This window comes from Pan troglodytes, chromosome 1 (assembly GCF_028858775.2).
Source record: "Pan troglodytes isolate AG18354 chromosome 1, NHGRI_mPanTro3-v2.0_pri, whole genome shotgun sequence".
Classification (NCBI taxonomy): Eukaryota; Metazoa; Chordata; class Mammalia; order Primates; family Hominidae; genus Pan; species Pan troglodytes.
In genome coordinates, this window is record NC_072398.2 from 109,332,260 (window position 1) to 109,350,023 (window position 17,764).

General features: G+C 42.7%; 2 protein-coding genes across 39 annotated transcripts in view; one reads left to right on the top strand and one right to left on the bottom strand.

Annotated features, from left to right (window-relative positions):
* LOC107971330 (notch homolog 2 N-terminal-like protein A) overlaps positions 1-12,229 on the bottom strand; it is a 250,005-nt gene extending 237,776 nt beyond the window's left edge. For 4 of the 5 annotated variants that reach the window (XM_063815262.1, XM_054669696.2, XM_054669695.1 and 1 more), the window contains exon 1: positions 12,078-12,229. In XM_063815262.1, the coding sequence (XP_063671332.1) occupies positions 12,078-12,229 (152 nt within the window). Of the gene's footprint in view, positions 1-1,706; positions 9,893-12,077 lie in introns of those variants that run through there. The other variant, XM_063815263.1, reaches the window with a different exon arrangement.
* The window catches only part of LOC107966245 (myomegalin), a 229,804-nt gene that overhangs the window by 23,753 nt on the left and 188,287 nt on the right, over positions 1-17,764 (top strand). For 10 of the 34 annotated variants that reach the window (XM_054669313.1, XM_054669335.1, XM_054669327.1 and 7 more), the window contains exon 1: positions 12,624-12,751. The exons of the other annotated variants lie outside the window; for them this stretch is intronic. In XM_054669313.1, coding sequence (XP_054525288.1) covers positions 12,732-12,751 — 20 coding nt within the window. In that variant the 5' untranslated portion in view covers positions 12,624-12,731. Of the gene's footprint in view, positions 1-12,623; positions 12,752-17,764 lie in introns of those variants that run through there. 34 annotated transcript variants of the gene reach the window in all.

Genomic DNA, 17,764 nt, shown 5'->3' on the forward strand with positions numbered 1-17,764 from the left:
ACCTTGGGCAGCACGGCCATTTTCACGATATTGATTCTTCCTGTCCGTGAGCATGGAATGTTCTTCCATTTCTTTGTATCCTCTTTTATTTCATTGAGCAGTGGTTTGCAGTTCTCCTTGAAGAGGTCCTTCACATCCCTTGTAAGTTGGATTCCTAGGTATTTTATTCTCTTTGAAGCAATTGTGAATGGGAGTTCACTCATGATTTGGCTGTTTGTCTTTTACTGGTGTATAAGAATGCTTGTGATTTTTGCACATTGATTTTGTATCATGAGACTTTGCTGAAGTTGCCAATCAGCTTAAGGAGATTTTGGGCTGAGATGATGGGGTTTTCTAGATATACAATCATGTCATCTGCAAACAGGGACAATTTGACTTCCTCTTTTCCTAATTAAATGCCCTTTATTTCCTTCTCCTGCCTGATTGCCCTGGCCAGAACTTCCAACACTGTGTTGAATAGGAGTGGTGAGAGAGGGCATCCCTGTCTTGTGCCAGTTTTCAAAGAGAATGCTTCCAGTTTTTGCCCATTCAGTATGATATTGCCTGTGGGTTTGTCATAGATAGCTCTTATTATTTTGAGAGATGTCTCATCCATACCTAATTTATTGATAGTTTTTAGCATGAAGCGTTGTTGAATTTTGTCAAAGGCCTTTCTGCATCTATTGAGATAATCATATGGTTTTTGTCACTGGTTCTGTTTATATGCTGATTATGTTTATTTATTTGCATATGTTGAACCAGCCTTTGCATCCCAGGGATGAAGCCCACTTGATCATGGTGGATAAGCTTTTTGATGTGCTGCTGGATTCGGTTTGCCAGTATTTTATTGAGGATTTTTGCATCGATGTTCATCAGGGATATTGGTCTAAAATTCTCTTTTTTTTGTTGTATCTCTGCCAGGCTTTGGTATCAGGATGATGCTGGCCTCATAAAATAAGTTCGAGAGGATTCCCTCTTTTTCTATTGATTGGAATAGTTTCAGAAGGAGTGGTACCAGGTCTTCCTTGTACCTCTGATAGAATTCGGCTGTGAATCCATCTGTTCCTGGACTTTTTTTGGTTGGTAAGCTGTTAATTATTGCCTCAATTTCAGATCCTGTTATTGGTATATTCAGAGATTCAACTTCTTCCTGGTTTAGTCTTGGGAGGGTTCATGTGTCGAGGAATTTATCCATTTCTTCTAGATTTTCTAGTTTATTTGCGTAGAGGTGTTTATAGTATTCTCTGATGTTAGTTTGTATTTCTGTGGGATCGGTGGTGATATCCCCTTTATCATTTTTTATTGCATCTATTTGATTCTTCTCTCTTTTCTTCTGTATTAGTCTTGCTAGCGGTCTATCAATTTTGTTGATCCTTTCAAAAAACCAGCTCCTGGATTCATTGATATTTTGAAGGGTTTTTTGTGTCTCTATTTCCTTCAGTTCTGCTCTGATCTTAGTTATTTCTTGCCTTCTGCTAGCTTTTGAATGTGTTTGCTCTTGCTTCTCTAGTTCTTTTAATTGTGATGTTAGGGTGTCAATTTTAGATCTTTCCTGCTTTCTCTTGTGGGCATTTAGTGCTATAAATTTTCCTCTACACACTGCTTTGAATGTGTCCCAGAGATTCTGGTACATTGTGTCTTTGTTCTCGTTGGTTTCAAAGAACATCTTCATTTCTGCCTTCATTTCATTACGTACCCAGTAGTCATTCAGGAGCAGGTTATTCAGTTTCCATATAGTTGAGTGGTTTTGAGTGAGTTTCTTAATCCTGAGTTCTAGTTTGTTTGCACTGTGGTCTGAGAGACAGTTTATTATAATTTCTGTTCTTTTACATTTGCTGAGGAGTGCTTTACTTCCAACTATGTGGTCAATTTTGGAATAAGTGCAGTGTGGTGCTGAGAAGAATGTATATTCTGTTGATTTGTGGTGGAGAGTTCTGTAGATGTCTATTAGGTCCACTTGGTGCAGAGCTGAGTTCAATTCCTGGATATCCTTGTTGAATTTCTGTCTCGTTGATCTGTCTACTGTTGACAGTGGGGTGTTAAATTCTCCCATTATTATTGTGTGGGAGTCTAAGTCTCTTTCTAGGTCTCTAAGGACTTGCTTTATCAATCTGGGTGCTCCTGTATTGAGTGCATATATATTTAGGATAGTTAGCTCTTCTTGTTGAATTGATCCCTTTACCATGATGTAATGGCCTTCTTTGTCTCTTTTGATCTTTGTTGGTTTAAAGTCTGTTTTATCAGAGACTAGGATTGCAACCCCTGCATTTTTTTGTTTTCCATTTTCTTGGTAGATCTTCCTCCATCCCTTTATTTTGAGCCTATGTGTGTCTCTGCATGTGAGATGGGTTTCCTGAATACAGCACACTGATGGGTCTTGACTCTTTATCCAATTTGCCATTCTGTGTCTTTTACTTGGAGCATTTAGCCTACTTACATTTAAGGTTAATATTGTTATGTTTGAATTTGATCCTGTCATTATGATGTTAGCTGGTTATTTTGCTTGTTAGTTGCTGCAGTTTCTTCCTAGCCTTGATGGTCTTTACAATTTGGCATGTTTTTGCAGTGGCTGGTACCGGTTGTTCCTTTCCATGTTTAGTGCTTCCTTCAGGAGCCCTTTTAGGGCAGGCCTGGTGGTGACAAAATCTCTCCGCATTTGCTTGTCTGTAAAGTATTTTATTTCTCCTTCACTTATGAAGCTTCATTTGGCTGGATGTGAAATTCTGGTTGAAAATTCTTTTCTTTAAGAATGTTGAATATTGGCCCCCACTCTCTTCTGGCTTGTAGAGTTTCTGCCAAGAGATCCGCTGTTAGTCTGATGGGCTTCCCTTTGAGGGTAACCCGACCTTTCTCTCTGGCTGCCCTTAACATTTTTTCCTTCATTTCAACTTCGGTGAATCTGACAATTATTTGTCTTGGAGTTGCTCTTCTCAAGGAGTATCTTTGTGGCATTCTCTGTATTTCCTGAATTTGAATGTTGGCCTGCCTTGCTAGATTGGGGAGGTTCTCCTGGATATTATCCTTCCGAGTGTTTTCCAACTTGGTTCCATTCTCCCCGTCACTTTCAGGTACACCAATCAGACGTAGATTTGGTCTTTTCACATAGCCCCATATTTCTTGAAGGCTTTGTTCATTTTGTTTTATTCTTTTTTCTTTAAACTTCTCTTCTTGCTTCATTTCATTCATTTCATCTTCCATCACTGATACCCTTTCTTCCAGTTGATCGAATCGGCTACTGAGGCTTGTGCATTTGTCACGTAGTTCTCGTGCCTTGGTTTTCAGCTCCATCAGGTCCTTTAAGGACTTCTCTGTATTGGTTATTCTAGTTAGCCATTCGTCTAATTTTTTTTCAAGGTTTTTAACTTCTTTGCCATGGGTTTGAACTTCCTCCTTTAGCTCGGAGTAGTTTGATCGTCTGAGGCCTTCTTCTCTCAACTTGTCAAAGTCATTCTCCATTCAGCTTTGTTCCATTGCTGGCGAGGAGCTGCGTTCCTTTGGAGGAGGAAAGGCACTCTGATTTTTACAGTTTCCAGTTTTTCTGCTCTATTTTTCCCCATCTTTGTGGTTTTATCTACCTTTGGTCTTTGATGATGGTGATGTACAGATGGGGTTTTGGTGTGGATGTCCTTTCTGTTTGTTAGTTTTCCTTCTAACAGTCAGGACCCTCAGCTGCAGGTCTGTTGGAGTTTGCTTGAGGTCACTCTAGACCCTGTTTGCCAGGGTATCAGCAGCGGAGGCTGCAGAACAGCAGACACTGGTGAGCAGCAAATGTTGCTGCCTGATCGTTCCTCTGGAAGTTTTGTCTCAGAGGAGTTCCCGGCCATGTGAGGTGTCTGTCTGCCCCTACTGGGGGGGGCCTCCCAGTTAGGCTACTTGGGGGTCAGGGACCAACCTAAGGAGGCAGTCTGTCCATTCTCAGATCTCAAGCTGTGTGCTGGGAGAACCACTACTCTCTTCAAAGCTGTCAGACAGGGACATTTAAGTCTGCAGAGGATTCTGCTGCCTTTTGTTTGACTATTCCCTGCCCCCAGAGGTGCAGTCTACAGAGGCAGGCAGGCCTCCTTGAGCTGCAGTGGGCTCCACCCAGTTCGAGCTTCCAGGCTGCTTTGTTTACCTACTCCAGCCTCGGCAATGGCAGGTGCCCCTCCCCCAGCCTCGCTGCCGCCTTGCAGTTCGATCTCAGTCTGCTGTGCCAGCAATGAGGGAGGCTCTATGGGTGTAGGGCCCCCCGAGCCATGCACGGGATATAATCTCCTGGTGTGCCGTTTGCTAAGACTGTTGGAAAAGTGCAGTATTAGGGTGGGAATGACCCGATTTTCCAGGTGCTGTCTGTCACCCCTTTCTTTGACTAGGAAAGGGAATTCCCTGACCCCTTGCGCCTCCCGGGTGAGGTGATGCTTCGCCCTCCTTTGGCTCATGCTGGGTGCAGTGCACCCACTGTCCTGCAACCACTTTCCGACACTCCCCAGTACCTCAGTTGGCAAGGCAGAAATCACCCGTCTTCTGCATTGCTCACGCTGGGAGCTCTAGACTGGAGCTGTTCCTATTTGGCCACCTTGGCTCCACCTCAGATCTTTTCATTCTTGTATATACAACAGTTTACTCGGACAGCCTGGGTAGTCAGGAACATCCATCCAAGCCACACTTCTGCCTATTAGGTTCCTCTGCTGTGCTAAACAACAATTTGAATTTATAAATTCTATTGAACAGTGTTTCATCAAGTGAAACTCCAGTTTCATTGTACCTAGGAACTTGCTTCTCTTACTGCCTATTATTTAATCTTTCTAAGACTCTGTTTTCTCTTTTATAAAAAGAGAGTTGTCTTGCTGGGATGCTCCCTTGACATGCTTCACTTATCTTTATCGCCCTTATCACCATCTGGCATATTGTAGTTATTTCTTTACTTATTATCTATCTAAACCAGTAGATTGCAAGCTCCATGAAAACAGGGTCTTTGCTGGCCTTTTTTTAAACTACTGTGTCTCTAGAATAAAGAGTAGTGCCTGACACATAATGGTTCACAGTAATTATTTATTGGATGAATGAATGAGATAATGCATCAGAAATACTGTGTCCATTTTAAGGCATGGTCTCAGTTGTCTATTCCTGCATAAACAATCTACCCCACAATTCAGTAGCTCAAAACAACCATTTTGTTGTATCTTATGATTTTGTGGGTCAGTAATTTGGACAGGTCTCAGCTGAGCAATTTGTTTTCCCCATGCAGTATTGACTGGGTCACTTGCTGGTATTCAGTGGAAGGCAGGGCTGCTCTGGAGGTCCCAGGTAACTTCACTTATATTGTGTGCCTGATGCCTTTGAGGACTGCTGGTGGCCTCAAGACCTCTCCTATCTATAGCTCCAGCAAGGTAGTCGGATTTCTTTCATGGCAGCTCAGTATATCAAGAGGCCTACTGGAAACTGCAAGGTTTCTTATTGCCCAGGTTCAGGAGTTTATGGCCTAGAACTGCATTCTATTGGTCAAGCAAGTCATGAAGACCAGCTTAGATCCAAGGGAGGGGAATTAGATTCTACCTTGGAATAAGAGAAGTAGCAAAAAATTTGTAGCCATCTTGAATCTACCACATTCCTTTTCCTCTGGCCACAGACATTATTACCACAAGCAAAATAAACTCACACTCTCCTAAAGCCCTCAAAAGTTTCCTGACATTTACTGCATCAGCCTAGAAGTCCACTTTCTCACCATCTAACTCAAATTCAGGTGATGATGAGGCTCCTGGCACTCAGCTCCTTGAGTATAGTTCCCCTTGATCTGAAGTCACTGGGGCTCTCACACCCAAGAAACAATGGGACAGAGATAGGATAACCATAATAGGCACTCCCATTCGAAGAGTCAGAGAACAGAGGCATACAGTGGTCAGTAGTCCACAGAAAGTTTGAAATCTAGCTGAGTACATATTACCAGTTCCTTGATTAGGGCCCAGTCCTGCTCCTGGGAATGATTCCCTCTGGCTATCCATCAGTCCTCTGGGCTCTTGGTTCCATTCTTTGAGCCGTTCTTCTTTTTCCCTAAGAAGTAATCCTTGTTTTTGGCTGGGTAACTTTCTCAGCCTGCTTCTCTGAGGCAGGTTGAGGGTCCAAAGGCATCTTTTCACTTTGTACTCTCTTCATCCTTTTCAGTCAGTCCATGCTGGTATAATTCACTTAAAAATGTTAAGGCGTCTTATATACTAATTGATAACGAACTTTACTAGGCAAAAGCCACACCCACATTTCATTCTGAAGCCAGCTTTTTCACCTTGCTTGGACTAACTGTGAGTCTGACATGGGATAACAGAACCTTAAAATTCTTAGAAACTCTTTTGTCCAATGGAGAGGTACATTGCCCAAGATTGTAGAAGGCTTTTTGTTTAACTGAAAGGATATATGAGGCACCACCTTAATTGAGGTCTTAATCATGGGTCTAGCTGTCACATCTTGGAATTTATTTTTGCCCTGAAGCCATTTCTTATTTTGAAAGCTTTCCCTGTCTAGAGAGATTGAGGATGAGAAGCAGTTTGATGTTTGAACCCAGCAAAGTCTACGGCCATGCCACCCTGAATGCACCCGATCTCTTCTGAACCCAGCAAGTCCTGCCTCTTTATAATTCCTCTAAATTCTGCTTAAAAACCAAATGGCTCCTTTTTTAGCCCACTTTTTTTCTTTTTTTTTAATCAATATCTTACAATAATGTGGCTAAAAGAAACCTCTTTGTAGTTTTGAAATTCTGCTGAAAATCTCCTTAGCCAGATCCTCCCATTCATTGGGCACCTTTTCTATTTTCCCACATTATCAAAGACGAAAACTTTCTGCCACTACATAACACAGGTCATTTCTTTAGCCACCCCCCATAGTATTTTCTTTACTGTCCTTCAGTCTCTCCAGCAGTCTCCTCGATGTCCTTCCAGTATTCACTAACATTTTTCTCGAGGCCTTTCTAACTTCTGTGGCAACCAGGTACAAAGTCATTGCCATTTGTTTTCAGTTTTTGTTATAGTGAAAGTCCACTTTCAGATACCAAATTTAGTTCCAGTTATCTATTGTTACTTAGTAAACTACTCCAAAACTTAGCACAATAAGCAATTTATTGTATCTCATCATTTTGGTAATCAATAATTCTAGCATGGTTCAGCAGGGCAAATTTATTCCATAGTGACCACAGTTAGGGTTGCTCAGTTGTGTCCAGCTGATGGAAGACTGCTTCACACATAATGCCTGGCACCCTGATGGGAACTGTTGGTTGTTGTGCTCAGCTAGGCCCCTCCCCTTGTCATGTGGTCTCATGGCCTCTGCACGTGGTTTATCTAGCATGGTAGTTTGACTTATCCAGCAGCTTAGGCCTTAGAAGACATGTCCCAAGAGTCTCACATGGAAGCTACAAGGCTTCTTACTTACCTAGCCTGGCCAGTCAGACATCTCTTCTGCTGTATTCTATTAGTCAAGTAAGTCTCTAAGGGTAGCCCATATTAAAGGGAGGAGAATTAGATTCCACCTCTCAATGGGAGAAGTAGCAAGTAATTTGTGGTCATCTTTAATCTACTACAGACACTGTATCCTTGATCTCAGAATGATGCCTCTTTGTCTGGAAAGGGCATTTGTTTTTTAAGCCCAAGGTTAGAGAGACAGACATGGAGCTGTGATGGATCAAGAAGACATCATGTTCTGACTAACCAGGTGATCACAGGGATCACTGAGGTGACAGATGTTGCAGACATATTGTCCTCCTATCTAAGTCCCAGCCAATGTTACGTGTCAAAATTAGGGAAGCAGTACGCAAAATGGTTAGGCAGGCCATTCTGAAACAAAACTGATTGGTTTCAAATCTCAGCTTTGCCATCAATCAGCTTTGTGAACGTGGGCAGTATAATTTACCTCCCTGTGCTCCACATTAGTCATTTGTAAAGTGGGCATTAACTAGAGCCTACCTCAAAAGACTGCTGCGAGGATGAAAAGAGTTAGTACACACACAATTGTTAGAGGAGGATCTGGCAAAAATATATTAGACATAGCTATTTTTATTATTGATGTATAGATTATGCAGTAAACTATATCAACATCAATAATCCTTTTTACCCAGAAACAAGTTGGAGAGAAGAAAAGGAAAATGAATTTTAAAAACTGAATGAAAGGTAAAAGTATCATTGGAATATTTGGAGCTGACTGTAAAGACTGTGACACCTTCCGATTTTTTGTCCCTTATCATCAATTCAGGTATTCCCTGAAGCACAATCAGTTGACCAAACTAAGAGCAGTGCGCTCAGGAAAGAATAAAATGAATAGTTTAATTTATCAACATCATTTACCCAGGTTATTTGAGTTCTTTTTATTTATTTATTTTTTTTGAGACGGAGTCTCGCTGTCGCCCAGGTTGGAGTGCAGTGGCGCGATCTCGGCTCGCTGCAGGCTCCACCTCCCAGGTTCACACCATTCTCCTGCCTCAACCTCCCGTGTAGTTGGGACTATAGGCGCCCGCCACCTCGCCCGGCTAATTTTTTGTATTTTTAGTAGAGACAGGGTTTCACCGTGTTAGGCAGGATGGTCTCGATCTGCTGACCTCGTGATCCGCCCGCTTCGGCCTCCCAAAGTGCTGGGATTACAGGCGTGAGCCACCGCGCCCGGCCGGTTACTTGATTTCTAAGCCAGAAAACTGAGAGCAGACACACACATAACAATACTTGGTTGCAAAATGGAAATAAAAAGCAATGTGTTAGGATAGGCTAGATTATGCTCCAGTAATAAATAATCTCCAAATCTCAGTAACTTAATACAACAAAAATGAATTTCTTGCTCATTCTACATGTTCAATTAGGGTTAGCAGGAAGGCTCTGACCATCACAGTAACTCAGGGACTTAGGTTGATGAAAGCTTCATCTTATTGATCTTCAAGGATCAATAAAACAGTGGAAACTGAAAAGGGCCAATTATGTACTAGCTCTTAAAAATGTCTGCGTTCTTCCCAGAAGTGACCACGTTTCAGCCAACGAAACAAGTTACATTTCACTGTTCAAAAGTCATAGCTAAGTTAAAATGGGATGAGGAAGAATAAAGTTACCATGTATCTACAAGGAGAAAAGCTTAACAAAAAGCAAGAAAGCAGCACATACAGTGACTGGTGGATTGCATTATTGTTCCACAAATATTACTCTCCCCTCCTGCACTCTGTGGGCAGACTGTACTTTTCTGCACCAATGACTTTGGACTTGGCCATGTGACTTACTTTGGTGAACGGAAAATGGCAGAAGCGAGACTGTGCCAGTTCTGAGCAGAGACCAGTCATCATGAGTCTCTGCCAACTCTCTTGCACTCCTGCACTCTGCCATGAAAATGACAGACTTAAACCAATCCATACCTAAACTATAGATCCTTGAGGGAGAAATGGATGTGTGTTGTATAATACTGAGATTGGGGAGTTCTTTGTTGAGCAGCATTGTTTCAGCAAAAAGATGACTAATACAGTGACTCAACACAAGGATTTCATGAGACTGGCTACTACACATATGGTTTCCAAGAAAGGATATGAAATAAGACCTTACTAGCTAGTATTCTAAGAAATGTAAAGCAAAATGAGATGGTGTTACATTATTTGTATACTAGCTAGATATAGAACTAAAATATAACTATCCAATTATTTACAAATTAAATAAGAAAAAATAAAAGGAGAATTTCTAGTGCTTTTGAGGCTAAGATAATAAAATTAGAAAGTCCTTTTATCCCAGGAAAATCATCTTTAGTCCATTCCTGCGCTATAGCAAAATAGCTTAGACTGGGTAATTTGTAAATAATAGAAATTTATTTCTCACAGTTCTGAAGGCTGGACCAAGATCAAGGTGCTGGCAGATTCAGTGTCTGGAAGAGCTTGCTCTCTGCTCCCAAGGTGGCTCCTTGTTGCCACAGATGCTGTGTCCTCACATGGCTGGAGGGACAGAGGACAAAAGGGACCAGAGCAATCCTTTCAACCTCTTTTTTAAGAGCATTAATCCCATTCATGAGAGTGGAGTGTTCATGCCTTATCACTTCCTAAGACATATTCCTAAAAGGCCCCACCCTGTAGTACTATAACACTCGGTATTAAGTACCAATGTATGAATTTTGAAGGCATACATACATTCAACCATAGCATAATTCAAAAAAGGAGAATGATAAAGGCAGAAAGCTCTTCATTAAGGCATTATTTATAACAGTCTAATATCAGAAACAGCATAACTATGCAATAGTAGAATATTTTAAGTAATCTATGGTCCTACTAATATTATAAAATATTGTACACTCATTAGAATAATAACTATGAACTTTCCCTAAAAACATGGACAAATATTTACTAAGTGAAAGAAGGAGAATATAAACATATACCTAAGCTGTAATCGTAATTATGTAAATAGATATTTAATATATACAGATAATGACTAAAGGGAATTTGGAGAAATTTAAACATTTGTGCTGTAGCAGTGGTTATATGGGTGAATATTTTTCTTCTGAAATCTAACGCAAAAAAATTGTTCTTTTGACAATAAGTATAATTTTTAAAACAACAAGGAAATTTCTCTTCTCAAGAATATACCCATGTGTGTAAGAAAGAGTTGGTGTTTGGATTAAAAGATGCATTTTTTAAAGAGTGGGAAAAAAATGCAACACATTTTTAATATTGAAGATCCCTGGGTATTCTGAGTAATCTATATAACTTTCTGTATTTTTCAAATGTTTTTACAATGAATGTGTTATAAACTTTTGAAAAAAGTTATTTTAAAAATACATGAACGTATTTTCTAGCGTCACTTCTGAGACCCCACAGCTCACCTAGTTAGTGCTATCATTTCTTGAATCCAGTGAGCTGCCTGTAGACAGAGTTCCTCTCCACAACTCGGTAGCCCATAATTTGATTTGAGACAAAGCTAAATATAGCCCCAACTTTGGTATGAAGGATGGGAATCTGACTCTCCCTGCCTTTTCTTCCCCCCCATCAGAGGCAACAGGATATTCTTTTCAAGACAGGTGGCCTGTGAGCCTTGTCTAAGATCAAACTGGACCTTGAAATTTTTCCTGGTAACATTTTGAGCTCTGGAGCAGTGTGGTCCTACCAATAAATCAAGTGTTGGAGGAGTCTAGACTAGGGGCTTTTTAGACAGTTCTGCTAAACCTTCAACTGTTTTGTTATCCTCCCCTCCCCACCCCTACTTTGTACTAGTATGTAGGGGAACCAATCCAAGAGATAACAGACAGATGACAGGTTCCCCCAAGAACACAGACTCCCCACAGTCTCACCAATACCCAGGCATGCCAGGTTCTTCCTGAGTTAAATGCCTAGGAGGCCTGAAAGAATAAATTCATCCTGGAGAAGTCTTGTGGGTCGTAGCTTTAGAAATTCAGGGAACATATCTCTGGGGCCATCCAATGGAGAACACAGCCTGTATCAGAACCTTAGCAGAGACTTTGGGCCTTTTGGGGTCTCAAATTTATCATCTCTGAAACAAGTACAGTGAAATTAACATTGCCACATGTGGGCACTATAAAGCCTTTTTCAAATAAAAAAAAGGTCAGTGATAGTGCTAATAATAACAGTGATTATGTCATTTAATAAAACGGTCTTATTTGAAAGCTAAAAAGGAGCTTCAGGGTGGCAAGCACTCTAATTATAGTATGTCTGCCTTGTTTAAATCTTGATACATAAGTACATGGTACAGGGCCTGAGGCAATGCCATCTCCAAAGAGCCCTTTTCCATGATCTTAAAACAGTCACAAGGGAGTGTCTAGGTCCTGATGGCTACTGTCTTGAGGCTTTTCTAGTGTTCTGGGAGTCAGGAAGCTTCTCCCTCCTTGAAGCTATTGGTAGAGCCCAGTTGCTGGCGAAACTGAAAAACGAGGAGGTAGAATACCCTAAAACAGGAGATGTCTGAGATACAGGCAGCTAATAGGGCTGTAAGGTTTTGTTGGGATGCTTCCCTTCCTGATGAAGGGTCCTGTCCCTGGATTAATGGTGAAACTGGCATGTCACATCTCTAGGAAGACAACATCGTGTTCCATGACCACGTAGGGTATACATCTGCATTCAGCCGGGATTGCTCCTAAACCTTCCTAGACTCCATCTCTGGCTCTGGGGTTACCTGCGGGTGGGGCGATGCAGACACACAAGAAAACCTCCTCTACAAATTCTTCCTGTAGTTGGTTGATTGTATTCTAAGACCTTCGTTGGGATGGGCGAGGGACGGGGCTTGGTACGGCGTCCTCTAAGCTCTCTGCCCTCTGCCGTCATCATTCATCTGAGCCAGCGAGAGAGGGGTCGGGGAGACGCGAGGGTGGTCCAGGGGGCGTGCAACCTGGGCCGATTCTGCCCCAGCACACTGGTTGTCGGGAGCCCCGCCTCCGCTCGCGGTTGACAGCTCAGCTGGTGCCGAGCAACTCGTGCCAGCCAGTCGTGTCTCAGCCTGGAGAGTGCGCGCACCGCCGCCCGGGCAGCCGCTGGCTCCAGCTCACGAAACAGCCCCGGGCGCCGCGCCGCTCTGAGTCCAGCCTCCTACTGAGAACAGTCCCTCCCTTGTGCGGGTCGCACGGCTAGCCGCAGGTTCGGCCACGTCAAATCCATTTTCTAAAAAAGCAGGGAGCAGAGCTCTCTCTTCGCCGCCGACGCAGAAAGGAGCTGGGGAGGAAAAAGCTGCTGCTTTTTGCGCTGGAGATTCGTGGACAAGGCTTCTCATTTTCCCAGGCTGCTTCCCCTCCCGGGTGAGGAGCTTCCTGAGACTAAAGAAAGAACCTGGAAAATGGAGCAGACCTGGACGAGGTAGGTGGGCTGTTTCCTTCTCGCCGCACTCCAGACTTGGTGGTCCTCTTCCCTCCCCTCCCCCAGCGCCCTTAGGGAGAGGTCGCCCCTCACCACCAGGGTCCCGTGACAGCTTCCCTTTTCTGTAGCCTTGCCCTGCCTGGTTCCCAGCCCACCTCTCTTGGTCATTTTCACATGTTCTGTTTTACGGGGTTTCCCTTGCTTAATGACTCTCCCCTCCACCGAGTCCTGATGTTAAAAATACCCAGGGAGGCCGCCTGGAACTTTCTGTAGAAATGGTTCTCTGTTGTTTCCTTGTTCGTGTGGCTAGAGGGATTCCAGTAGGTCTTCTTGAGAGATATGTTTGATGTCAGATGCTTTGAACAATATCAGGTTTATTCTCACCCTGCCACGTTTTCCTTCTCAGCCTCATCTGTCACTACTCACACAAAGGCAAAGGGACTGAGTGAGCAGAGCCCAGCAGCACTCATCTATCTCCACAACCTCCAGTTGGAGCCCACTTGGGGGAGGAATGGAGAAGGAAAGAGATCAGGGCACCACACTGCTCAGGCTTTATTGAGGCCAGGCAACAGTTGGCTTTTAGGTCAGATTTTGGAGATGGCCTGTGAAACTGCGTTTTCTTCCAGTCCTTCCCCCAAACACACTTTAAAATGAAGCCCCATTCAAGGAAAGGGTAAGGATAAGAGACCATGTATTGAGACAAAGACTTCGTTTCTGTTTTTTAGTGGGTGGGAGGGTAGGGAGACTATTCCAGCGGTGTCTCTATAACAGATACGCTTCCATCTGTGGGATTTAGCTTTGGAGAATTGGGGTGGGGCCAAATGAGCGCTCTGACTCCTGAGAGAGTGAAGACGGTACAAACACATAAGGTAAATTTGGGGCTTATGCAAAAGACTTGGGTGCTTTTAGTTGATTGCTAAGCTCAACAGGAATGAATGGTATAATGTGAATATTAAAGAAGGAGCAAATTGAAGCTTAGGGTTTGTTGACCGAAGAAGTAGGCTGTCTAGATTCTGTCTAGATCAAAAGTGATGATTTTACTTTTGGCTCCTTTCTGCTCCTCTTGGGCCTCTCCGAGAGGACTGTGCTTAGTTCTGGGCATCATTAGATAAAATAAGTACAATCAAGAGACAGGAGGGAACTCAAAGCCATGCCTTGAGGGATGGCCAAAGGAAGGACCTGGGACTCCTGAGTCCGGAGAAATGACGACTGGGAGTGGGGAGGATGTGGTAGCTTCCTTCAAATTTCCGAAGAGCTATTGGTGGTAGAGGGATTGAATCACATTAGAATCTCTTAGGAGGACAGAACAACCGATGCAAGCGAGTTGTTGGGAGGCAAGTTATGGCTCAGTGTAAAGAAAAAGCTTTCTGGCCAGGTGCAATGGCTCATGCCTGTAATCCCAGCACTTTGGGAGGCTGAGGCAGGCGGATCACCTGAGGTCGGGAGTTCGAGACCAGCCTGACCAACATGGAGAAACCCCATCTCTACTAAAATACAAAATTAGCCGGGTGTGGTCGCACATGCCTGTAATCCCAGCTACTCCGGAGGCTGAGGCAGGAGAACCGCTTGAACCCGGGAGGAGAAGTTTGTGGTGAGCCGAGATCATGCCATTGCATTCCAGCCTGGGCAACAAAAGCGAAACTCCGCCTCAAAAAAAAAAAAAAAAAAAAAAAAAAAAAAAAAAAAAAGACCGGGCGAGGTGGCTCACGCCTGTAATCGCAGTACTTTGGGAGGCTGAGGGGGGCGGATTACGAGGTCAGGAGATTGAGACCATCCTGGCTAACACAGTGAAACCCCGCCTCTACTAAAAACACAAAAAAATTAGCCGGGCATGGTGGCGGGCGCCTGCAGTCCCAGCTACTTGGGAGGCTGAGGTAGGAGAATGGCGTGAACCCGGGAAGCGGAGCTTGCAGTGAGCCGAGATCGCGCCACTGCACTCCAGCCTGGGCGACAGAGCGAGACTCCGTCTCAAAAAAAATTTAAAAAAAGCTTTCTAACAAGTTAGCTGCCTGGGCAGTATGGGCAGTAAAGAGATTGTTGACCCTGGAGTTACTCAGGCAAAGGCTAGATGATCACTTGATGGTGATGGGAGTGAGTGTATCAGGGCCTTTTGCTCTCTGCCAGTGTTTTTCACACTTGAAGAAAAAAGTATTATTTATTAAGTTTTAAAAATTTTATATTTACATGTAACAATTTCAGACAAATTCAGAAATGATTTGGAAAAATCGCAAATTATATATTTACAGTCCAATTAATTTGACAAACTGAGTATACTCATGGGATGGGCGTTCAGATAGAGAAAGGGAACATTACCAGCATCCCTGAAGCCCTCCTGATGACTTCAAGGATAATCATTATCCTAATTTTTAACACCATAGAATAATTTTGCCTAGTTTTGAACTTTATGTAAATGAAATTATACACCATGTACTCTTTCGTACGTGGCTCCTTTCAATCTTTTGCTTTTGGAGTTCTATACTGTTATATGGTATTGTAGTCCACTTATTCTTGCTTTTAAATAGGCTTCTATAGTGTATAAATATATCAAATTTATTTGTCCATTCTATTCTTAATAGGCACTTGGGCAATTTCCAGTTTGGAGCTATTATAAACAGTGTTGCTATGAACATTTCTGTACAGGTCTTTTGATGAACATATGTACACATTTCTGTTGAGTAAATAAGTAGAAGTATGATTTCTGGGTAATAGGAAATGCATGTTCAGATTTAGTAAATACTGCCAGATTGTTTTTTTAAAAACAGATTACAAAAGAGATTTCTAAAGCGGGTATCCAGGCCAGGCGCGGTGGCTCACGCCTGTAATCCCAGCACTTTGGGAGGCCGAGGCGGGCGGATCACGGGGTCAGGAGATCGAGATAGTCCTGGCTAACACGGTGAAACCCCGTCTCTACTAAAAATACAAAAAATTAGCTGGGCGTGGTTGCAGGCACCTGTAGTCCCAGCTACTTGGGAGGCTGAGGCAGGAGAATGGCCTGAACCTGGGAGGCGGAGCTTGCAGTGAGCCGAGATCGCGCCACTGCACTCCAGCCTGGGTGACAGAGCGAGCCTACATCTCAAAAAAAAAAAAAAAAAAAAAAAAGAAGGTATCCAAAGGGAAGAACATAGTGAAAAGGTGCTCCACATCACTAGTTATCAGGGAAATGCAAATTAGAACCACAACACCATGCTGCTATATACATATCAGAATGGCTGAAATTAAAAAGATAGAAAGTAGCAAATGCTGGCAAGGTGGAACATTCAGAATGTTCACATATTTTTTAACCACTACTCACAATAAGTAATATATTTACATTGCCACCAAGTACACTTACATATGCAACAAAGTTTCTTGTAACAATACTTAACTTTACTATGTGTTTTGCACTCTGATATTTGCTATTCTATTCTTTTTCTTAAAAAATAAAATGTTGGCTCTGATTCACTGAATTTATTTCTCCACCTAATGGGTCACAGTTGGAAAAATCCTATAATCACAGATCATGGCTGACATCTCAGATCCTTCCTAACTCACAGATCAGATTAGTTCATAAACACTTATTAAAAGACTGTAGTCTCAACAGTTTGAGAGGCCAAGGCAGGTGGATGACTTGAGGTCAGAAGTTCGAGACCAGTCTGGCCAACATGCTGAAACCCCATCTCTACTAAAAATACAAAAATTAGCCGGGTGTGGTGCCTGCACCTGTAGTCCCAGCTACTTAGGAGCCTGAGGCAGGAGAATCCCTTGAACCCGGGAGGCGGATGTTGCAGTGAGCTGAGATTATACCACTGCACTCCAGCCTGGGTGACACAGTGAGACTCTGTCTCAAAAATAAATAAATAAATAAATAAATTTTGAGAGCCCCAAACAGGTCAGATGCTGTGCTAGATGCTAAGAATAAAACAATGAATGCAATGAATGAGACTGGGTCTCTGCCTTTAATGGCTTTACATTCTCATCACCTATAATTTTAATAGAGAGACACTAAGGCAGAGATACGCAGTGGCTGCTCTGGGTACACAGTGGATAGGGGATTGAAATAATAAAAATTAACCATAATTGATAACATTTATTAAGCTTTAATTGTGTGCTAATCTCTTTGAATACTTAATTCACCTAATCCTTACAACCCTATGAAGTAAATGTTATACTCATTTTTAAGAAAAGGAAATTGAGCTTCAGAAAGATTAAATAATTTTCCCAGAGTGACACACACAGCTGAGAAAGAAATATAGCCTTGAACTGTTTAATTCCAAAATCTATGCTTTTACTTTATTTTAGTAGAGTTTTGTAGGTGACTCAGTTTATGACTTGTTTCTGAAGCTAGCTACTTGCTCAATTTACCCACAAAGGACAAGGTGCTTGGTATTTTAGTTCTCAAAGTTAGATATGCTCTACTCCCAGCTACACATCATCTGCCCCTCTACAGCTCAATGGAAAGGTTCCCCCTACCCGCTGGGGCTGTTACCTGACTGTTGCCAAACTCACTGGTTAAATCATTTGGACAGAGCATGGTTGGCTCTGGAATAGCAAATTTTCTATGAATATACTGGCATTACAAAAAGCTGATTTGGTCACCAGCTTTCAGATTTATTTCCGTGAACAGGGCGAGAGTTGTCAAAAGAATAAGCTCATGGAGCTGATGAAGAACTTGATGATGAGGGGAGGTTTTCTCACCCGGCAGGTCCAGTGTCAACCAGGCAAACAGCTTCTACTGCTCTAAATTTTTAGCATCCACCTGTCTGAACTAGCAACTCCCTACATCTTCTGCTTTAAAGATTATCAGTACTTCAGGATTACTGTTTGTATTAATTTCCTATTGCTGGTGTAACAAATCACCACAAACTTTTTTTTTTTTTGAGATGGAGTCTCACTCTGTTGCCCAGGCTAGTGTGCAGTGGTGCAATCTTGGCTCACTGCAACCTCCGCCTCCCAGGTTCAAGGGATTCTCCTGCCTCAGCCTCCCAAGTAGCTGGGATTACAGGCACATGGCACCACACTCAGCTAATTTTTGTA